At 47.0% G+C, this 23,848-nt stretch overlaps 1 protein-coding gene across 3 annotated transcripts in view; it reads right to left on the bottom strand.

Annotated features, from left to right (window-relative positions):
- Positions 1–23,705, bottom strand: part of LOC103667803 (prosaposin) — a 32,670-nt gene extending 8,965 nt beyond the window's left edge. For all 3 annotated transcript variants that reach the window (XM_008696006.2, XM_008696007.2, XM_008696008.2), the window contains exons 1-7: positions 23,549–23,705; positions 6,288–6,421; positions 4,216–4,290; positions 3,519–3,644; positions 2,289–2,489; positions 1,570–1,713; positions 196–252 (exon numbers count right to left, since the gene is read on the bottom strand). In XM_008696006.2, the coding sequence (XP_008694228.1) occupies positions 196–252; positions 1,570–1,713; positions 2,289–2,489; positions 3,519–3,644; positions 4,216–4,290; positions 6,288–6,421; positions 23,549–23,588 (777 nt within the window). In that variant the 5' untranslated portion in view covers positions 23,589–23,705. The remainder of the gene's footprint in view (positions 1–195; positions 253–1,569; positions 1,714–2,288; positions 2,490–3,518; positions 3,645–4,215; positions 4,291–6,287; positions 6,422–23,548) is intronic.
- Between the last annotated feature and the right edge of the window lie 143 nt (positions 23,706–23,848).

Below are 23,848 nucleotides of genomic sequence, written 5' to 3'. Positions count from 1 at the left end.
GGGCTGGGGAAGGTAAGGTGGGGGGGGGGGGTACTGAGTTGCGGGTAGAGAGTCTGCTGGTCGAACGAGGTTCGTTTTGACCCAATTCATTATCTGAAGGGAGAAAAGGAAGACTAAACCATGTAATGTTCAAAATCCTGGGAATCATACAGTTCGAGGCAAAGAATGCTAACAGGGAACTTCCCTGCCACCTACCATATGCATCATCATCTGGACGGCAACGTCAGAATACTGGTTGATGTAGTTCTTGCACTGGGGAGAGAGACAACGGTTGTGAGTGACACTCGTTGCTGCAAACACACACCAAAAACCCAGCCTTTCCAGCAACGGCAACAGGTGACTATAGAGCTTCGAAGAGTGCAGTCTTACAAACATCTCGAGATAAAGATGGCTATTTGTTTATCCTATACCTCATAGGAAAAGGTGTGCAAAGGGTGTTTTGAAAATGTGTCCCAAAGGACCTTAGAGGAGAGGTCCTCCAATCTCCTTTTACAGCCCACACTTGCCCCAAGGTCACAGAGTAACCACTCAGGAGCAGTTCTGAATGTGGATATGAGACATGCTGCTATGAACCCAAAGTGACTTTTCAAACCCGCTCATGCATTCCTGGACAAGCTTATAAAGCTAAAATCCACGAGGAATCAAGTCATGATGATTTTCAGCATATCTATTTTCATCCACAGCGAGATAATTCCTGTAGACCCTCACAGAGTAGTTCTGGCCACACTGGGGTGCCTCCACAGTGAGAAAGCCAAGGGTAGTAACGGCCCTCAGACAGGGCTGAACTGGGGAGGCCAAGTTAACACAGCAAGATACAAAAATACTTCAAGGAGGCCAAAAGACTCCCAGAGGAAGCCAACAGAAGAACCCAGAGCTCCCAGAACCAGCCATTCCTACCCAAGATGGCTGCTCTGATCCCAGACCCATGGAGTCATTACAACCAGCTTCCCTACATCCAGTCTGGCCAAGGTTTTTCCGCTGCCAGGTACAAAACTAGTACTTTGGTTTTACAGATTAATTTCAAACACATGTAGTTAATGTGAATAGGGTCCAAGAAGTGAGACCCTCTAAGAGACTAACAAAATGGGCTTCTTAGCCTGCAGGACTAACATCACCAAGGTAAGGAAGACGTGAATCATCCTGCAAGTCCTTGCATGGCTTCCATGGAAAACCCCACAGGCTGTGGGGAGAGCACACTCAGGATTATGAATATACAATAGCCAGGCTTTTAAAAACAAGGTTATAAAGGATTCTAGTGTTCTTACACATACAGTGACTGGGAGGAAAACAAATCCTCACAAAAGCGGTCCCCTTCCACTCTTATCCCAAGTATTTGCTTACACATACAAATTCAACTAACCAACAAAGTATTTAAGTACCCACCAACTATTCCAGATGCTTTCTGTGGAAAAAGAAAACAGTTGTTTGAACCATCTCTTCCTCAAAGCCCTGGAGTTGGAACTTAAAACGGTACCTCGGGAACTGAAGTTTTCTTGGGTCCCCCGCTCCTAGGTCCCCCAAGCTCCCTGACCCAGTGTACCTTCCCATGCATGGAGAGATAAGGCTTACCATGTCAGCCAGGCCAGGCCCCAGGAGGTCACACTGTGCCTTGGCATGGTCCACCAAGGCCTCGACAAAGGTGGAGTTGGTCTTTACAGCATTCTGGATGTCCGTCACCATCTGGATGCAGTCCTGGCAGACGTCCCCACCAGCCTACAGAGAAGGGGGGCAGGGGGGGGTGTCAGGCTGTAAACATAGCATACTCCTATGATAGATAAGAGGATCCAAACTCCCAAGAAAATGTCCTTGTATGTTCATGACCAAAGCACTAGGCAGTGACTTACTGAACAGTTCTGTTTTTAAAGTCTGGTTTTTGTTTTGTTCTGTTCTGTTTAAATAATGGCTATACCCAATGTGGCACCTGAACTCACAACCCTGAGATCAAGAGTTACACACCCCACCGAGTGAGCCAACCAAGTGCCCCAGTTCTGTGTCTTTATAGGCTCTACAATTATCAATAGGCTTAAAATCAATAAGGCATTGATTTCAATAAAACTGGAATGGAGAGAGTCTTTGCATACTTTAAATATCCCAAGTTCTTCAGAACCTCCGCGGCATAACCATTTGAAGGGTGGTTCGGGTAACTGCAGGGTCAAATGAAGGAATAAGCCCCCAGTGTGAGAACACACACACACACACACACACACACACACACACACACACCCTCTCACGTCTCATCTCTAACCAAGCAGGAACGGGGCACTCAGTGGCTGGGCCTGCGGCTTTACCTTCTGCGGGGGCTCGCTGTGGGGGCCGTCCTGAGGGTAGAGGAGGAGGGGGATGTTGGCCATGAAGGGAGCCACCACCTCAGCCACATCCAGTTCCGGGATCTTATTGGACTCGAGCTGTTTCTGGTGATTCAGCTCTGCCAGGTGCTTCTGAAGAGACTCGCAGAGGTTGAGAGCAGAGCACACCTCCCCAGGATGGCTCTAGTGGGAAAAGAAGTCTAGCTGGAAATCCTCTCTCCAGAGGAAACAAAACCACCGCCCAGTGCCCCTGAATGAGTCTCTGTTCTCACCTCCTGGCCTCACATACGCATGCCCTGCTCACAAAACTACCCGACCTGCTCCCCCCTCCATCTCCACTCTAGCAAATGGCTCCCTCACCCAGCTCCCAGCAGCTCAAGCCAGAGACTTGGAAGACATTCCTCACTCTTCCCTTTGTCCCTCCTCTCCCTCAGTAGGTCCAGCCCATTTCTCCTCTGAAACAGAACGTGCACCTGTCCCCTTCCACTGCCCCATCACATCTCACATGGACTGCCCTGCCAGCTTCCCCTCTTCCAACTCCCAACTGGTGGGACCTAGACCAAACCCTTTAAAGAAGGCACCTCTAATGTCACTTCTCCCCTTGAACCCTCCAAGGACTTCTTACTGCACTTACAATCCTTAAATAGAGCCGAAAAGGCCTTGCATGGTGTGACCCATGCCATCCTCGCTAAAACCTTCATCCAGTCTCAGGACACTTCTACCCTGCTGGCCCTGTGTTTTGAGCACCTCTTCTTTCTTAGGGTCTTTCCAAATTCCACAAACCCAGCTCCTTGTTTGTGGCTGAAAAGCCAACCAGTGCAGTGGCATGGTTTGTGCACGGTAGATGCTTATTAGAATGCAAGCAGAACACCCCTCTAGCTCAGTCCATTTAGGATAAAAACCACAGAAATGAAATGAAATGCATGCTCAAAGGGAGAGCTAAAGATCTGACATGAGTTAGCAAATGCGCACGTGTAAATGTTGAAGCAGTCTACAACTCCTTCAGTGTTCTGCAAGGTCCCATTTCCTGTGCTCTCCCCCAGCCGTGAAACTTACAAGCAGAGTGGTCTGCTGGGCAAAGCCATCTCAGATGTCAGAACTGTACTAGCGAGCTGCTGAGAAAAGACTTTCCACTTTAATCACTGTTCTGGTCTGGCACCTCCCTGGGCCCCAGAAGTTCCCTAAAAGAAGAGTCTATTCTCCACCACGTACCACTTGTCCTTTAATCATGTCCAGGATGACTGGGAGGTAGGAGTCAACCATTTCCTTGCACGAGGCAGACAAGTTCGGATTAGGCAGCCAGTCACAGGTCTTCTCCAAGTACACAAGGATCTCTTGCTAAGGGGATACAGGCAAGGGCTGGGTCAGGATGGACTTCTGCTCTGCAAACGACTGAGAGCAGAGGACCTCCACACCTCCCAGCAAACAGCGGCCTCAGGGAAGAGCCCTGGGAGAGGGTTAGTGGCTGGCCGTGGCTGCATCACACCAAGAGGCAAAAAGCAAACATTCTCCAGATGAAGCTGCTCTGACCCGCAGTCTCACGGGCACAGGGAACTCTGAGCAGAGAGGGCCAGAACGGACCTAAAGGTAGCGACCAGCGATATGAAAACCCCCACCAACCCTGGGCACTTAAACACCGAGACGGGACAGCAAGCTAGCTCCCACAGGCTCTTTCTGTACAGCCTGTGGCTCAGGATGGGTTTTACATTTTTAAGGATTTGGGGGGAAAAAGAAAAAAACTAGGTGACAGAAAAAGTATGTGGCTCACAAGAGCTGAACTACTTCCTACCCGGGCCTAGACCATCCCTCGTGAGACCCCCAAAGCCACAGAAAGCTCTTTCAAGGAACAAATGCACATGGCCATGTGGCCGCTGCTCACACGTGGTCACACATACTCCTGGCGGCTCACCTCCGTGGCATTGTCCTTCAGCATGTCGCCTGCTGCAGTGATGACATCTTTGCATATGTCGCAGGGAAGGGATTTCTAGGAGAACAGAACATGAGAGAGAGAGATCTGTATTTGCAGGACGTAATGCACACTCTACCCAGCTAAAAAGCCCCCCCGGCCTCTGTCCTGGCCTATCTAACCAGGGATGTCAGACACACTGGCACATTCTGGTTCCCTAACCTAGATGAGAAGCACAGGGATGCCATGGGAGAAGGATCGGGGGGACTGATCAGAACACTCTGTGCTTCTAGGGAGAGATACCCTTTTCTTGTACCCTCTACACCCCAGCACACGTGGCACAGGCCAAATGTATTAATGCTCACAACAGCTCCAGGAGGAAACTGAGGCTTGGAAAGGTGAAAATCAGAGCAGCAGAAATCCGAGAAAACCGGTCACCTGGGGCCAAATATCACTATCACAGAGTAAAAGGTGGTGAGGCAGAGAAGCCCAGCCGGACACTGGCACTGACTCCTACACTCCATCTACCTTCTGGCTCCCAGGGGCTGCTATGCTCACATGGAAGCCATTTGTCACCACCCCAGAGCTTAGACAGCACGCCTGTCCCTGAGAAGCCTGGGCACCCAGCGCCCCACGTGGCCCGGGATATGGAGATTTTAGCTGCTTCTTGAGGTCCATGGGAAGCTCCCTTCTCAAGGGCAACTGATTTTCAACCTATGAAGAAAGAAGGAACTAAAACGTCTGAGTCAAATGAAGGAACACCTGTAACTTAGCTACATGGAAAGAAATCTATCTGAACCTCTGGGCCTGGTCAGGCTACTAGCGGATTCAGGAGCCTGTGAGGCTGCCCTATCAAAAGAGAAAGAGCTGAAGCCCTCCCTTGTCACATGCTGAATTTGAAAAGAGGAAGCCATATTAAAAACAAGATGAGAAGCAAATTAGAAACCAAATCAGAAAGTAATTTTGGCCACAGAGGGTAGTGATCTAGCAAACTCAGAAGCATTTCTAGAAGAACAGGGTTTTTAATTGTTCTCCTAACGCAGCAGCACTAGTGGCCGCTAGTGACTGAGTTTTAGACCTGGAACCGGATCCGCCCAATCAGGTGGCACATCCCAGAGCGAGCCCACGCACATTCTGCAGTCAGGTGGGACAGCCAGCAAAGCTCAGGCGTCTCCCGAGAGGGTTCAGGTGGCAGGAAGACTGCATTTGAGCGGTGTCATCTCAGAGTAACCTCATGAGTGTTAGAGCCCCACATTAGTATGCTATATTTAACACCATTTAGATGCAAGGATGACACACAAATCTGTGAAGTGTTCCATATTAAAAAAAAAAAAGAAAAAAAATCAGTAGCATCTTTTCCAGTTTGGCTACAGCTAGAAATAAAATTTTAAATAGCTACTAAGCTCTAGGGTCTGAATCAGTGATCTGCTTGTCTGAGAAGGGCAGAATGAAAATACCAAAAAGCACGGAAGGATTTCAAAAGTTTAGCATCTACTTTTTTTAAGATGTATTTATTTGAGAGAGAGAACACACGTGCACCTGGGGACGAGCAGCAGAGAAACTCAAGCAGACACTGTGCCGAGTGCAGAGCCCAACACAGGGCTCAATCTCATGACCCTGAGATCATGACCTGAGCTGAAACCAAGAGTCGGACGCTTAACTGACTGCGCCACCCAGGTGCCCCTAACATCTACTTTTTTGAGTGACCAAGGACAGAGCTGTGCCCGTGCACCCAGCCCCAGGAACGGAAGCTGCACACCTCTGGTCCCTCACCTGGAGCACAGAGGTGGGACGCGCACAGAGGCCCGGAAGGAGCGTGGAGTGCACACAGAGGTGGCCATGGGCGGACCTCAACCTCACTACCACCAAGAGACTCAGTGACCTTGGGGGAATGGAACGGTAACCTCTGAGACCCTGTTTCCACTGTGCTAAAACGGATCCACCCTGCAACAGGTCCTGCCTCCCTCGCAGGGTCACCGTGAGGAGCAAACGAAGTGAGGCAAGAGAAAGCGCATTGTAAATGGCAACAGCTACAGACGGCATATGGAGATCAGTACGGTCCCGACGGCACTTACCACCGTCGGCTTGCTCCAGACGGTCTGCAGGCAGTGCTTCAGGGCCCCGCAGTCGGCTGCCGTCTTCACGTTCTGGCACCACACTGCCGAGCCTCTGGTGCATTCCTTCAGGCCTAGGACAGGGCTGGCCAGAGCTAAGAGAAACACCGGCATGAGAAGGTGGCCCGCCCCACTCAGCCACCCAGGCTGAAGGACCAGCCCAGGCACTGCACGCCACACAAACCACACAGCGGCACTGGGTCCAGAAGCTCAGTGACCGTCTAAGTCAGTCTAGGTCACGGGGCTGGGAGGGAGCGGGGAGTACCTGGTTTGCTTTTTTCCTCCTGAACTATGTTAAACAGTATCAGGCTTTTTCATCTTTATAACCTTAAAATCTTCCATGAATAAAAGAAATCATGGGAAAACACTGGCAGATTTTGTTAGAGAGAATTTTAACTTCTATAGAATGACAAAGCCAGGTTTTTTGAATCTGGAGGGAAAACAAGATTCATATTCTTATTACAAAAAACAATGATTTTTAATGTTCTAGTAGAAGAGCCCTTTTGTAAAGCTCACTTTGTGAATATGTTCTCATAAACAAGTCTAACAAAAAACCCTCCATAATCCATTCCTGTATCACCCAGTGAACACGTGTCCGCTCAAAACTGGGGGGGCGGCATGTGGTAATGAAGAAAGGACTAGGGCAGAAGTCAATGCGCAGAAATGGGACTAGGGAAAAACACAGGAAAGGTACAAAGTCCCCTAGGACCAAAGAAATGCAGGTTACAGCAAGAAGGTGTCATATTTTGAAAGCTAAATAGCCAAGGGGAAGAAAAGTGGCAAGTTTGTCATAAAATATGCATTTGTAAGGCCAGTAAGTGTGACCGGTAAGGACTTCTTAGTATATTAATGTATTTCAAAAACTGGGGGGGGGGGGAACCCTCTTCAAAAAAGTAATCCACTTCTGGGGCACCTTGGAGGCTCAGTCGATTAAGCATCCCGACTCTTGATCTCAACTCAGGTCTTATCTCAGGGTTGTGAGTTCAAGCCCCACATTGAGCTCCATGCTGGGTGTGGAACCTACTTTAAAAAAAAAGTAATCCACTTCTAGAAATAGATTTTAAGGAAATACAGCAATCCAAGAGGCAAAATATGATATGCATAACTGTATTTATGAAGTATAGTTCACAATACTAAGAATAAAAGTAGATGTAACCTGAATGGCCAAAAATAGAGGGGGAAAAAAACGATACTCTTACTACAAAGATTATGTAGCTGTTAAGTATAAAAATATTATGTGTCACGTAGAAAAATAATTCAAGAATATGAAATTATACAGAAGTTGCACAAAAAACAGAACGAAGCAGGTGGTTGGCTGAACTCCCAACGTCATGATGTATACGAATAATTCTTTAAAAATATTTTATAAACTACCTTAAGAGTACCTATGTTTCTTACAATAGGTCTATGGTAACCTTGACTTTGGCACCTCATCTCTCAGCCAACAATTCCGCTAAAAAACAACAGATTCCACCAGGCTACACAAAGATGGGTGACGGCGCAGGAGGCCGACTCCAACAACACCTCAGTAGGGCAGAACCACCTTCTGTGAAAAGGAAACACGAGACCCAAGTCTGAGGAGAAAGCCCACAGCCACCGATGAACCAGACTGAGAACCTCAGGAGTCATGCGGCACTTCGCTTCAGTTTGTAAGCCAACGAGAAGGCGCAGCGATTCCACAGACGTGTAACACACACGCGGTATACAAAGCGTGGAGGCTGGTAGGTGCTCTCGCTCCAGGAGAGGGAAGGCAATGAAATGCGGTCATTACTAGCTGTTTAACCAAAGCTATAGTCCACAAACTACTCACAAAAGACTGAGTCACAGGTCTGCAGAAAGCTTAAGCCCGATGATCTGCACCCTTTCGGACACCCGCAAATGAATTATTAATCTGCTACCCAGGTTACTGCCTTCGATGCCCCTTTGCAGCAAAAATCGCATCCATAACCATTTCACAAACGCAGCCGAACTAGCCACATTCCAACAGCCGTTGGCTTGGACCCTGGTTTCCAGGCGGAAACATGCAGCAGATTCAACAGTACATACTAATCCCCAGATGGTTCACAGAAGTTTAGCACCCGTAATGTAGCCAAGCGAGGCTGGGGCCAGCCCTGAGCTGTAGGTCCGGGTAAAGGGGAGGGGGCAACAATTGTGTCACAAGGGTAAGGGCTCTGGGAAGTGGGGGGGGGGGGGGTCCACAAAGACAGCACACATAACCAAGAGGTTCCAGCAGCACCTCCCATGCTCCTTCCATGCACTGGGCCCTAGGGATCCTGAAAAGCACCCAAGATACACCAACTGGTTCTACCTCCAATTGGGAGAAAATATGCCGGAAAAATAACAGGAAGCTACAAAATGAGTCTCTAGGCAAAAGAATGCACAGAGATACAAAGGGAAGCCAGAAGAGGTTAGACATCAACAGATGAGAGCCAGACAGGATTCAGAGAGACAGGCAGGGCCAGGGAGCAGCCCTCCCTACATAAGGCCTGACCACCATCCTCCATTCTCACAAGTAACAGTGAACTAGAACTTTGATCCGGGGTTTTTCTCCAACCATCCCAGTCAGGAATTGGCTACAAGGACGAAAATCCATCAAGTTTCAGGAACAGGATGCACTATCAGAGGCCCACGAAGCAAGAATACTTTGTAGCTTATTTACTCCTTCAAGGAACTTGGAACAGTAATCACGTACAATAATGACTTTGTTACCAGCTTTGGCCAAACTGTTCTGGCCTAAAAGTAGTCTTGGGTAGCTGGTTATCTGAGGTTAGTCCAGCTAACAAACACCCAAGTCATTCCACAATCCCAACAGTTACTGTCACTCCATGGCCCACCTCAGAACTTTCACAAGTAAAAGGAATTTATGCATGGTGGCCAAGCTGGTAGACCTATGAAATCCTCAAAGTCAAATCTAGAACATTTCATGGACACTGGGAAATAAACTAAACTCCCAGCTCCTAGAAATTAAATTCTCAGTAAGACACTCCCATGGTCCTCCGACCTAAAGCCAAATTTTTAAAGGTGCCTATTAGAAAAATAGTCTGTGGTATACAACAAATCTGATATCCTAAAATGACCCAATGTCTATGAACAGAAACAACTGTGTGTCCTCAGGATCCGTAACGTGAGGCTGACACACAAGCGTGGGTGATGCCAGTGAGCTACCCGGGGACGGCTCAGGGGCTTATTTCAGGACCTGATGCCCTGTGAGGGAACCAAACAGTGGGATCAGAACACTCTGAGACGCGAATCCTTTTCCTGGAAAATGTATTAAATACACAACACCCTCACGCCATTTCAGGGAGCTCGCAGACACTACCCCTGTCCAGGGACCCCAGCTGAGGACTGAAGCCTGGCTCTAAAAGCAAACATGGGTTTTCTCCACCCAAGTGGGAAAACAACTAAGAAGGCGTGATTACCAAACTCCACTGACTGGGCCAAGAACACTGCGCTCAGGCAGCAGGGAAAAGTGGACAGACTTGGGCTGACTCCACGGGTGGGAGGGACAGACCCCGAAGAAATGGTGGTATGTTAACAGAAACGGGCCGATGACAAGTCCTGGAGCAGCAAAAAGACTAGCTGCACAGGGGCAGCTGGAGGAGGCTTCTTCAAAATGAAATTTGAACTGGCCCCTGCAAGACAGAAATACAAAAGACCGGCTGAGAGGGGGAAAGGGAATTCCTGAACATTCCAAAGGAGAGAAATCTTTGTCTTCTCAGGAGCCAGGCTGCAATGACAGACCTCAGGCCCAATGAGAAGATCTCATCTGGCACACTAGTCCCTATGTGAAAAATCACCATGGGCAATAGCTCATGCTACGGTCTTAAAAACCCAGGCATGATGTGGGAGAACTGAAAAGGGGGGGGAGATTCAGATGATGGGGCACCTGACTCGAATGGAAAGCTCATACCAAAAATTCCAAGCAAAAAGTGGTCGCAACAGGATGAAAGAAAAGCTACCAGAAAGATTCCAAAAGGACAGCTAGAAAAATGAAACTCACAGGGTTAAACTTAAATGTAAACACGAGGGGCACCTGCCTTTGGCTCAGGTTGTGATCCCAGGGTCTGGAATGGATCCCCCACATCAGGCTCTCTGCTCAGCGGGGAGCCTGCTTCTCTCTCTCCCTCTGCCTGCTGTGAGCCCTGCTTGTGGGCTCTCTCTCTCTCTCTCTCTCTGTCAAATAAAGAAGTAAAATCTAAAAAAAATCATAATGAAAATAAAAAAAAAACAAATGTGAACACAAGCCCGCGGAGGGGCAGTGGTGCTCAAGCCTCAGGAAGGGCAGAACACACCTGCTTTGCTTCCCCGAGTCAGTGCCAAGCACAGCAGGTCGGAAAGGTGAGGGCACGTGACACCATTCCCGAGACCCTTAGAAGACTGGAGGTGTTCAGCTGGGAGAGACAGTGTTTCAGAGAAACTGCCATCTTCATAGGGAAAGGATGCTTTCCACCTATCACAACGGAGAGGATCTGCTGTGTGAGGTTTCAGACCCAGACCTGAGAGCAATGGGTAGAGGCTAAGGCAAACAGACCACAGCTCGAGGCACGGGCCGTCCGCAGGGTCATAAAGAGGGAGTGAGCTGCCTCATCAGATGATGACCTCTCCAAAAGCAGAAGCAACCACACAGAAACAAAATGCCCAACCTACAAGGAATTCTGTGTGAGAGATCCTGCGTGGTGAGCAGCGCTAAAAGCCCTCTTAGGGGCCACACATCTTCACTCCCGTAACAATGAGGCAAACGACATTTTCAGTGGGTATACATAACCAACATATAAAAATTACCCTAAGCCACTTTCTGATGAGTTGTTTCTCGAAACATGCTCCCAGCAAAGCTTTCATCTCTATTCTCATTCTCCCACACTCTGCCCCCAAACACCAACTTCCTTCTTTTGAGGCAATATGCTGAACTCTAAGAAAGTTCTTAGAAAACATGTGCCTGACCCCTTGGAGAGTTCTAATTAAATATGTTAAGGCACAAACACTCCTCAGGGCGAACCAGGCACTACCCCTCTGGGTTCCAAGGCCTGCCACTTGAGCCCTCAATGACAACACACTGGTAAACTGAGATTACAGAAATCATCCCTTCAGAGACACTAAAACCCTTCGGGCAAGTTTCCTTTTATTAAGGAAAGACAGGCTTTGTGTTGTTTTCTAAGACCAAGAACTTCAATTGTATTTCCTTAGCAAAGGAATGGGTGCACTGTGTTCCCTTTTTACTCCCCAGGCCTAAAAGAAAACAGACATGTTCTTTTTTTTTTTTTTTTAAGATTTTATTTATTTATTTGACTGAGATAGAGACAGCCAGCGAGAGAGGGAACACAAGCAGGGGGAGTGGGAGAGGAAGAAGCAGGCTCCTAGCGGAGGAGCCTGATGTGGGGCTCGATCCCACAATGTCAGGATCACGCCCTGAGCCGAAGGCAGACGCTTAACCGCTGTGCCACCCAGGCGCCCCTGAAAACAGACATGTTCTAAAGGACCCACATGTAGGTCATTTATAACAAAGAGGCTGTAATGCAATCTTCCTTTACTAAGAACGGCGGCCATGAGCTGGACCAGAAATGGGTTTGCAGCAGCTCTTGCCTCTAGACAAAAACCTCAGTGGGCCTGGAAGGCAGGGAGAGCTCACTAGAGCCACGTTGTTTTAGGTGTGATGACCTCTTGCAAAAAGAAAGTAACCCTTGCACTTGGAAAATGAGACCTCCAAGGTAGGTGACCCACCATCTAAAGTAAATGTTTTTCAAATGTGGGAAATTGAAAAAAAAAACAAAGCGAAACAAAACAAGATCTGCCTCCACGTCCCACCCAAATAAATGACCTTCAGCTACTCACTGTCCTGAGCTTGCTCTCCATCTGTAAAATGAAGATGCAGCTACTGGGGTCACTGGAACGTTGCTGAGAATCAAGGCGACATCATTATGCACTTCCAACTGCCAGAATGATTACATCTCTCAGCCATCACGCCTTTGCCAGCCTCACTCTGGCACTTTCATTTATCCACATATCTCGACTCCCTACCAGACTGGCTTTGAAATCAGACCGTCAAGGGCTCAGATCACAGCTCACCAATTCTAGTCAGGTGACCTGACAACTTCAGTCTTCCAATCTGCAAAATGGGCCTATTACTAGTACTCCTAGAAGTTCATAAAAGTAACCAGTATTCGTAAAACACAAGGCAGGACTACAGAAGTCAAGTGCTATCATCATCCTCATCACCACCTGTAGTAGCAACAGCAGGACTTTCTCTGATCCACTTCCTGCCCAAAACAGGTGCTCCCACAAATAGTGGAATCCAGGCTGTTGTGTCTGTTTACTCTGCATTTCATCAAGTACTTCACTGGCAGCTTAAAGACCTAAAGAGTTACATCCCAAATGCTAGTCACACAGAGTGGAACACAGGCTCCACGCAGAAGCCCAGGAGTCGACACTATGTACACAGGTGCTACACAAGAGGTTTGCATGAGCAAGAATGAGAGGGGCCCAGCAAGGCACTAACAACACCACAGACGAAATGCTCTCAATAATTCATGACACTGGAGCTAGGGGCTTCTTTGCCTCCAATCCTGATATAGTTGTCATAGTTCAAATTCTTTCTGGAACCCACCTTTTTCAGAAAAGCCCCCTCCAAACCTTTCCTTTTCGGGAAGGACGAGGAGGCAATATGACAAAATGATGGCTGCCCTGAGTGCTGGGGGGAACACTGGCCTGACTGAAACCCCCTGCTCTGCTAGCGATTAATGCCAAGACCTGGACAACTACTTATGCCACAATCATCTGCAAAATATGGAAAAAAGAGCGCCCCTTTCTCGGGAATTCTGTGAAAATCAATGAGAAAGCAAAGGAAGGACAGAGTGCCGGGTATCTACAAAGCTCAGTTAATTGTGCACCTAACTGTTAATGATGGACTTGAGGGAAGAATCACCAATGGAAAGCGTTCACGTTCTGATTTGTATTATCGTGGTACAATTTCTTCCCATGTTACCTTCCAAGTCAGAAAAAAGTTAAACCTTACCCACCAGTTTCAGGGAACAATTATTACTGCCCAATATGGCAGAAACTGAAACTGTATCCCACAGGGTTAAAGAGGCTGAAACTATGAGGATTTAAAGCTTGTTTTTTCACAGACCTGTTTCTCCCTAATCGGCTGTTGTTTCTTTTCAGACCCCAGTAACAAATCCACTAGCTGTCCCTGCAGAGGCCTGGGCTCAAGGTTACTGATAAGATTCCAGCCTATGAGCAAGCAAGACCCTGCATTCCTTACCTGAGATAGGAGCCCAAAACCCCATCCAGTTTATAGGGGCTCTCAGAGCATCCACATAGCCCCTCTACTTAAGATGATGATGGCAGGACCCCAATTTGGCCTCATTTTAATTTCACGTCCCCACCCCAAAGTGAACATGGGAGAGGTCACATACGTGCTTGCTCAACGTACATGTTCCACCTTTCCTCATGAACAGTCCTGTTTCCCCACCCTTTTCATCAACACACATACGTAATCTCAACCCCTGATTATAAAACTTGTTCTGTCCCCCTTCAGGGAGGAGGATCTGAGGCTTGCCCTCTCCTCTCCTTGTTTGGCTGGCTTTCAAATAAACGCTTCCCTTGCTGCAAACCTGATGTCTCAGAGACTGGCTTTGTTGCACACCCAAGAGAGGAACTTGGGTTTGGTTACGAGACCACAAATTGTTCCCTATATCCATTCTCCACTCCCTTCATGGGAGCAGAAGCACAGATTTTTAGCTACACACATGGCTGCCAAGATTTAAAAACTACATTTCCCAGTCTCCCTTGTAGCGGGGTCTGGCCGTGAAACCACATTCCGGCCTTGAAAGACAAGCGTGACGGCTGGATCTTTAGCACTCATGAAGAAAGGGGCTAGACCTCAAGGATGCAGTCTCTCAGTGCTTCTGGAAGTAGAACCACCACACTAGCCCTGGACTGTCTGGCTCCTGCACTTCCCGTGGAAGGACAGGGGCGGTTCTATTATATTTAAGCCATACTATTCTAGGTCTCTGTTGTCTGCAGTCAAACCTAAGCCTAACTAAATACCAGCTTCATCATCTACCTCACTCACCAGAAGAGCCCCAAAGGACTCCACTAAGGATATTTTAAGTCTTCATACGTAACTTAATCACCGAAGGTTTTCAAAAACACTCTCAGAATGAAGGGGACAACCTTTCCAAGAAGATGTAGCTTATGCTCCATTTGTTAAAACAGTCTTATTATTTTAGCCATTGTTTTTCCTTGTAAATATCTTAGGTAACATATGCTAAATACTGTTCAGAGTCTAGTTACCAAAAAAAGGGTAACAGAAAATGCAAGCAGCTTCGCAGCACCAGTGATCCGAGGAGACATTCCACAGGGCAATGGATCTGCCGCCTGGGAAATGGAGCACCATGGCAACAGGCAGGCTGCTAGGAAACCAGGAGAGGCTAAGCCCCGGGGAGGGGCAGCAAATACCTCAGGCTCCCTGCACTCAAGACATTTCTCAGAACTCAGGTTCTTGGGTCCTGCAGGAAATTAAAGCAATCCACTCAACACTGACTGCTCCATCCAAAAGCTGGCTTCTACGGCAAGGAGCACCTGTCTCCTCTTTAGAGGATCCTGTTTTGGGAAGCATTCTGCGGAGCCAAATAAAAACACTGCCCATTTCATCATTCAGAATAGCATATGCTCCAAGGTCTGCCTTGATCTGAAGGAAGTAAGGTCCAAAAATTCCTCTTATCACAAAAGGAAACTATAGCGATAAAGTTCTGGAGCTCGCCTGGCTGACATCCCATCACCTCTGGCCCCAATAAGCTATTAGTTCTGTTATCTAAGACAAAGGTTCTTCCCTGTTTCTCCTCTCCCTCAATTTTTCCCTCCTCTTGCTCCTTAATTTTTCTCACAAGTAAGATCATTCCAGGACAAAAAACTGATCGGGACACCTGGGTGGCTCAGTCAGTTGAGGGTCTGCCTTCAGCTCAGGTTATGATCCCAGGGTCCTAGGATCGAATCGCACATCGGGCTCCTGCTTCTCCCTCGGCCTGCCGCACTCCCTGCTTGTGCGCGCTCTCTCTCTGACAAATAAATAAAATATTTAAAAAAAAAAAAAAAAAGGACAAAAAACTGATCTACGTGGAGAAGGCAAGAGAGTGGTCAGGCAAATCGGCTTGTGCAATCAACTGAAACACCAAGGGACAAGAGTGCAATCCTCATACCTTGCACAAGAGTGATGCAATGTGGCATAATTAATTTGGGGAAGAGAAATTCCTATCTAGTTCATTCAAGAGCACTTCAATGCAACATAAACTGCTACAAAGAAAGCTCTTCTTCTGAGTGTTAACCTATCAGGTGGTGATCAGAGATGAACTTCAATCACCTTAGACAGGATGCCGCCACAACTGGACCATGAAGAAATGAACCCCTGGCCGGACTGCCCAGGGTCCAGTCAGGTGAACAGGTCCAGGTAGACGTCAACAGTTCTAGTCCCGGCCCAGATGCTGCAAAGTCAACTCAGTCACCTAGAAGCCACCATGGGTTCTACCCCATCCCTGCTAACAGGCTGGGTGGTCTCAGCACACCTGGAGAAGGCAATAATATGCTAAAAAAGGATCTCATGCAAACCGCACTAATACAGAAGTACAGTGCTCTGGGCCTGTCCCACAGGATCATTAGAAAGTTTCAGATACGTGTAAATATGTCAACTATGTATGGCACTTCTGACTCACCTTCGTCAATAAAAGGAATACAGCCCTTCATTTGAAATGCCAAGATCTAAACTTCAGACCACGGCACAGATTAGGCTAGGATATCAGGATGCCCCAGCATTCTGATTCCGCTGCTTTCACCTCAGAGGGCTGTTGTGAGGATTAAACCAATGTGAAGCAAAAAGCACTCGGAACAGTACTGGATACACAAACTCTCAATTAAGTGGTAATTATGATGCCTGTAGCTCCTGCAAAGCAGCTATATAACCAGTGGTTCTCAAAGTGTGATCCAGAGAACCCTGAAGGTCCCGGAGATTCCTTCAGGGCATCCAGGAGGTCAAAATTCTCATAATAGTAATACCAAGGCATTAGCTGCCTTTTTCACTTATTCAGTCCGACATGTGCGGTGGAGTTTTTCCAGAGGCATATGGCACGTGACACAGCAGCACACCGCATGCAGACACAGCAGACAATCTAGCCAGGTGTTAGAAAAACTGCAAAAATGTCAAACAAGCCATTCTTCTCACTTAATATGTCCGTGTTTAAGAAACGTTATTTTTCACTAAAATTATGTAATGCTTACCATTTCTAAAAGATTATTTTTTTAATTGTCAGCTTAACTGATAAGATGGTAAATATCAATAGCTAGGGCCCACATCACCAAAAGCTGTTTGGGGTCCCTCAACTCATGAGTATATAAGGATGGGGAGACGAAAAAGCTTTAGAGCCACCATTTACGAAGAGCCAATTTGTGGAACCCAACGGAAGGGAAATAACTTCTCAAATTATAGCTGGTTCCCTTTTCAGATTCACCACAAATCACAGCCACCAGAGTATCTAAGTTCTGTTAGACTCCTAATGTCTCTACCGCCTACAGAAAACCCTCTCCAACAGTCTTATGGGTCCCTCTAACCTGGATGTAGAAACTATTACAATGGTCGACACTTCACCTGAGCTCAAAGTCACTGCCGATTTGTCAACTCCAAGACACAAAATCTTAAAACGGCTTTCAGTAAATACAATGTTTTTTTTATTTGTGATAAAGACTTGGCACTATCCACACTGAAGTTTCAGGCACAGTAATCTGCCTGGGCTGAAGTCCACTTGGCAGCACCTCACACCACCATTTAGCAACACTGAGCGCCTAGTAGGGGCCGAGCACAGTCACACACACACTGCAGACAGACCAACTGCAAATACACATAGCACAGAATGTCAGGTAGCGGTGAGTGCTATGAAGACACATGAGGCCAAGTCAAATGAAGAACAAGACTAGGGCAGGACAGCATGGCCATTTAGATGGAGCAGTGGGGAATTCGGATGAGGCAACAACGGAGCAGACAACTGAGTGGAGGGAGGAATGCACGGGGATCATCTCAGGAGGAAAATGTTCCAGACAGGTGGCACACAGAATGCAAAGGCTCGGAGGATAAACAGGGCACCAGAGGCTGGAAATGGGAGGAAGAGGGAGAAGAGCTCTGAAAGGCAGCCAAAAGCCAGATAACATGCAACCCTGCAAGACAAACCTTGGGTTTTAATCCTTGTGAGACAGGAGGCCATGTGACCCTCTGGTATCGATGCCTACACTTGCAGGACAGCATCCCATCACCACTGGTAAAGGAAGTTTTTTTTTTTCTTTACTGTAGTGTCACCCCAAAGACTGGCCAAAAGAACTTTCTATAGTATCGCCTTCAATCTAATTTATGAAATCCCCCTTAAAGTAAATACTTCCTTTTCAAAAGCAGTGCTGTCCAAATATGGCCAGGATTAAATTTTAAAATTTAGAAGTGTCATTAGGATTCACAGCACTTTTTCTGGGAAAAAAAAAAAAAAGATGTCCATCGATGAGGTTAACTAAACTGATACATGCATACAATGAAATCCTCTGCGACTGTTTTTTCAACAGCTGGGAGGTGGGAGGAGATTAAGACACCACAACTAAATGCAATGTGGAACCCTGGACTCGATCCCGGAACAGAAACATGAGATCAGTGGGAACATTGGTAAAGGCCCCATCAAGTTTGCAGTGTAGTTAACAACACTGTCCCGATGTTCACTCCTTACTTTTGGCAAATATACAGTGGATATACAAGAGTTAACAGTACAGGAAGCTGGGAGAAGGGTATACAGGAACTCACCACACTATCTTTTCAATTTTTCTGTAAATCTCAAATTATTCCAAATTTTAAAAGACAGATCTATCCGTACTAGGCATGAAATGGCCTCTAAGGTATAAATTAAAGAAGAATGCAAACCTATTCACTCTTTTATAAAATTGGCAAAGTTTACAGTCTACAGCTTAGCAAGTCCATTCCTAGGAATACCCCCTAGAGAAAGGTCTGTTCATGTGCACAAGAATTGAATAGAAGCAGTTTAAGAGAAAAACAAAGCTAGAAATAATCTAAATGCCTAGCAACGAAGTCGGACATAAACGAAATACTATACTACAGTGAAAAGATCTACACGTTATGGACATCAATGAACCTCACTAGCCAAAAGAAAAAAATTAACCCAAGAATACACACAATATTTGCACAAAATACCCAATACAAGGGATGCCTGGGTGGCTCAGTCAGTTAAGCATCTGCCTTTCGCTTGGGTCCTGATCCCAGGATCAAGTCCTGCATCAGGCTCCTTGCTCAGCAGGGAGCCTGCTTCTCCCTCTGCCTGCAGCTCCCACTGCTTGTGCACATGACCTCGAGCTCCCCCCTCTCCTCTTCTCTCTCCCCCTCCCCCGTTGCTCTCTGGCAACTAAATGAATAAAAATTAAGGAAAAAAAAATACCCAATGTAACAGCATACACAGAAGGTCACACTTCCATGTTTGAGAGGATAAAGACCTGCAGAGGAATGATAAACACCAAGCCCCGGAAGGTGGTTATTTACAAAGGGAGGGGGGCTTGTTAGGCCCTGTTTCTTGAGAGCCTGTTTGGAGGTTCCAGTAGGGGAGCGCAGCTACTCGTATACCCTTGACTGAAGAACGGTCCTCCTCTATCGGGGAAGGTTGTCCTCTTCGACCGAGCGCGCAGCTTCGGGAGGGACACACATGGAGCAGTGAGGGAGGGGACACCCGCCTAGCCAGCCAGATCAGCCGAATCAACCGTGGAGATCAATGGGGTAACAGATGTCGCGGCCAGATCGCCCTCACATCCATGTTAGGCCCTGTTTCTTAACTGGGTACTGCATACATGGGTGCTCAATATAATTATTCTTCCACTTTTTTGGAGGTCTACAATGTGTGAAAAAAGACCAAGCTGGTGTAATATGCCACCATTTGCGGTTAAAAAAAAAAAAAGAGAGAAGGGGGATATCCCACACACTGTCAATTATATGTTTCTCTGGAAGGCTCCCAAAGGAACTGGTACCAGGCTGTCTCTGGGAAAGGCCTGGGGGACAGTGGTGGGAAGGAAATACACTTTTGCCCTAATTTTTACACTCTTGGACTTGTTCACTGTGTGCAGCCATTATCTCAACAGTTCACCCCCATTTCTGGATGGAGAAACCAGATGAGGGGACTTAAAACAGGTACCACGGTTAGTAACAACAGCCCCAGAATAGGAATAACTCAGATTACCAGGACGTGGCCCTGATCTGCTAGGCTGCTGATAAAGGCTGATCTCATCCGAAACCAAGTCTGGCTAACTAGAGTTGACTCCCACCCCCTCCTAACTGCTGACTGCCTATCCTGGTTTGGTTTTCTTGACCCAGTAATTACAAACAGTGCACACACTTATAAGTCAATGTAATGCTTTTATTAAATTTAAGATTTTTGAAATGAAAGAAGTTAAGAGATATCACAAAATCAAGGGCAGAGGAGAGTCACTTGTGCAGATACAACAAGGACGCCGACAGACATGACAGTTTTTATTTGTGGTACAGCAGCCAACCTTACAGTACCTGCTACCTACGCCCTCTGTACAGCAAAATACTAAAAAGCTTCACAGCAACCTTATTAGATAGGAATGATCAGTAACCCTATTTTGCAGATGGAAAGGACACTGTAACTTGCCCACAGCTCTCAGCGACATGATAAAATTCTTTTCCAGTTTCCTCTCAATCCCATTATAATTACAAATTGCAAAAGAAAACATGGAGTCTACACATTATTTTTCGGTACATAATTATTACTCAAGGACATAATTCTAGCTATTTTCTGAACTTCACAGAACAACAACAAAGTAAAGCAACTAGTACTTCTGCAACAACCAAATTCTTCATCCCAATCACTGTATTTTTCACCATTATTTTAAAATTATTGAGGGGGGAAAAGAAAAAGGCATGGTAAAATAATCAGTATTCCCTTCTGCTGATTTAAAGAAAATCTAATCCTTCCTGGTGGCAGAACCAAATAGGAGCCAGAAAGCAAGGCTTTGAGCCTGGCATCCAGTAATCTAGAATGCCCAGAATACTAGAAGACTGTCTCCAAAAGCTGTGGCACACACTTGCTCAAGTGGCATGGTCTTGGCTTAGAGAGCTTCCCATGCCTCATTAGGTGCTTTCCCCGGTCAGCAGCACCCTGTCCATCCTCCCTCTTCCCCATCTAGTCAAGCCCCAGCCTGACCATCCCAGTTTCACAAACCAAGAAAATGGAGGAACAACTTCTCTTTCCCCCGATCTAGAAAAATTCACACCACTCAACCCAATATACTTCCACTCAGAGAACCACTCATAAAAAATGTACTGGATACAACTTATCAACTGCAATTCAAGCACTTACTAAATCTGTGATTGGTTTATACAAATAAACCCTTCGTGAATTACATTAATGCTTTCAGAATAAAACTGATTATTGATTGAAAATTGAGAAATGGGATTTATCCAAAACTCCTGTCAGGTGAGAACGGAAGTTCTGCTGATATTCAGAAGGCTGCGCCGTAAATCCATGTATTGAATCATCATAAAAATAAGCTATCAAATGAATATATGTGTATATGTAATATATTCTAGCATCCCCAGAGAGCCTACCTGCCTCACTGTTGGGCACACAGCACTCACTTGTTAGCCACCGCACAAGTGACAGTAACAGGGCCCCTAAGCTTCACCGAGCACATACTACATCCCAGGAACCACGCCACATGCTTTACATGTATCACCTCATTAACACCGGCCCTGCCTTTTTCCGTGAGAGGAGTCACCCAACAGTATGCCCTTACCAAATGATTCCATTTGCAGAAAGTTCACAAACAGTTATTATTACATCTGCAGTGCTAGAAGCTAACAAAGTGGTGTCCTTTGGGGCAGGTGTAACAGGGTAGTGAATGGGGGAGGCACAGGGGCTTCTGGAGGCTACTAATGCTCTCTGTTCCTTGACTCTGGGGGCTGCTTACAGTGGTTAACGTTCACTCTTGATAACTCATCAAGCTGTACATTTAAAAAGTGCATGTTTTCAGTATATAAATTACAACCCAGTCAGTTTGTAAAAGCTAAGTGTTGATGGAAGGCTATGGAAAGAGCAAGCACAGTCAGGAGTCCTGGTTTCTGATCCTGCCTTCCCCGGTAAACAGCCTGTGATTTGGGAGAGTCACTTCTGGAGGCACATCGGTGTCTTCATTCCTTAAGAGTTTAGATTAGATGCCCTCCAATTTTTCTCAGTATACCATTACTTTGCTTTCTTTATCAGGTGGGGAAAAGGGAGGGACCACTGGATGAACCAAAAAACAAAAACACAAAAACCCTCAAAACCAAGTGTCTCTATAATCACCAGGATGTCACTAAAACACACAACAAAGCATCTCTAGGTTCAGGATGACACTCTGTACTACGGCAGTGCCATGCTGGAATGGCAAGTTCGAAGCACGTCCCAGAGAGCAGAGGACAGCTGCAGGCACTACGCAAGTTCACTAACAAACTCGGTATCAAGGCTAGAACAAGGCCTATAATTGTAACATACTCCCACTTACTCAAGTGTTCAGGGAAGGGAAGAGGGTCCCTTTGTTAACCCAATATTCTGGTTAACCGTACTTCCAAATAAACCATGGGAGGATTTTACACTTCAAAAGAAACAAGTCCCCTTCCGGTGATCTGAGTGATTCAGAATTCCTAAGGGTCTTGTGAGGAGTGACTCACTGCCAATAAGAACAACTGTTTGATAGGGATAAAAAATTGTTCTCAACCAGTGCAGAAAATTTAGAGACTAGTAATAGTTTATCCTATAGACCATGGACTAGCAAGTAGTATCAACTCCAGTGAGAAATATTTTCTTCATTGACTATAAAACGAAAATGTTTATAAGCAGATCACCTTTCACAGCATACAAGTAAAACAAGTTTAAGAGCGTGGTTTAAGGTCAAGACACATTCTTGGGAGGTGCTCTAACATGAGAAAAACATCTTAAATCTATTTCACCTATAAGTAGCCTGTATCTTTGGTTTTCCATCAACCCCACCATCCACTTTATTACTAATTATCAAAATCTGAATAGCTGCATAATAGAATGGAAGCTAGCCCCTAATTACAGTTAACTAGAAAAATAAACTCAGGCTGGCCCTAACGATCCGGTTTATTCCCTTTCAGTAAGCTGTAACGCCTGAAAAAACCCAGACTTGGGATCCTCTCCGCATAGAAATTAAAATTTGGCTCCACGACTATAAAACGAGAGAAGTTTGATAAGTACTCAACTTCACTCATTTTCCTTTACCATGATGACTTAAAAGAGGTTTAAGATGTGAAGACATGAGTTTGGGGCACAGTAACTGAGAAAGGTCACAGTAACATGGGGAGGGCAGGAGGGATCCTTCTAATTCCAGGAAGGCAATGTAGCTGGCTCCCAACCGTTGCCTTCATAGCCCGCAACGACTTTAATAGCCATCATTATTATTTCAGGGCAACAAACAAGTGTAAGAATACTCCTGTGCACAGCTTCTCACGTACTTACATTTTCCCCCAAGATAAAGGCCGCGGCTAAAACGGGCCAGCGGCTGTGCAAGACCTTTTAAAGGAGATGAAACGTGAACTTCACTGCAAAATTATCCGCACAAAACCCTGTATTATCTTCAAGATGTAGGATCAAGAGTAAATATACAGGTAAAGATAAACATCAACAGAGATGACATACTTATGTGCTTCCTGCAACTTCAACCTTCTTAAAAACTAGGGCAACTGAGGCCAAGAGCCAAAATGTGTCCCTTAGGATGGGGCTCCAGTCCATCTCGATCACGTGCGCCCCGCACAAGCACAACACAGGTGCAGGAGGGGTCATCCTACAGGCCCACCCCCATAGATGTTGAGAGGCCTGGGGCGGCACCAATTCGAACCCGGAGGGAAACGCTACTCCTCCAGTCCCGCCCTCTTAGCCCACTCGCCCCGACCCCAGCCCTGAGCTGCCAGCCCGGGGGCTTCTCGGCGGCCAGTCTCCCAGCCTCCTCCCACAGCCCCTTCGCCCCGCAGGTATCTGCGCTGCGCGCGCGCCTGCGCACTAAGCGCCCCTCGTCAACCCCAACGGGGAGCGAGGGGCGACGCCCGGGACTGCTCCAGGTCCGGTGGGCCGCGTTCTGCGGGGAACCCCTTCCCCAGACTAGGGGGGGGTCTCAGGGCTTACCCGCGCCCAGAAGGCTGGCCAGGAGGAAGAGAGTGTACATGGCGACGCCCGACTCCGCAGTCTGCAATGCAGAGCGTCAGCTGATCCTCTGCGGCTATAAACCTGCCCCGCCCCGAAGCTGTGCACCGCGCAGGCGCAAACTCCGCCCCGGCCAGGCCTGCCTGAGCTCTCCCCGCAGCCTGACTCAGCGCGGCTCAGGGCGCCTGCGCGACTGGAGGCGGCGAGGAGAGAGGAGGAGAGCACGCGATGCGGGCGGGGCGCGGTGAATGGGAGAGGACGGGAACGGGGGGGGGGGGGGGG

The sequence above is a fragment of the Ursus maritimus genome, unplaced genomic scaffold (assembly GCF_017311325.1).
Source record: "Ursus maritimus isolate PB19 unplaced genomic scaffold, ASM1731132v1 scaffold_7, whole genome shotgun sequence".
NCBI classification, from domain to species: domain Eukaryota; kingdom Metazoa; phylum Chordata; class Mammalia; order Carnivora; family Ursidae; genus Ursus; species Ursus maritimus.
Note: the sequence above shows the minus strand (reverse complement) of the source record. Positions and strands in the feature narration are given on the sequence as shown.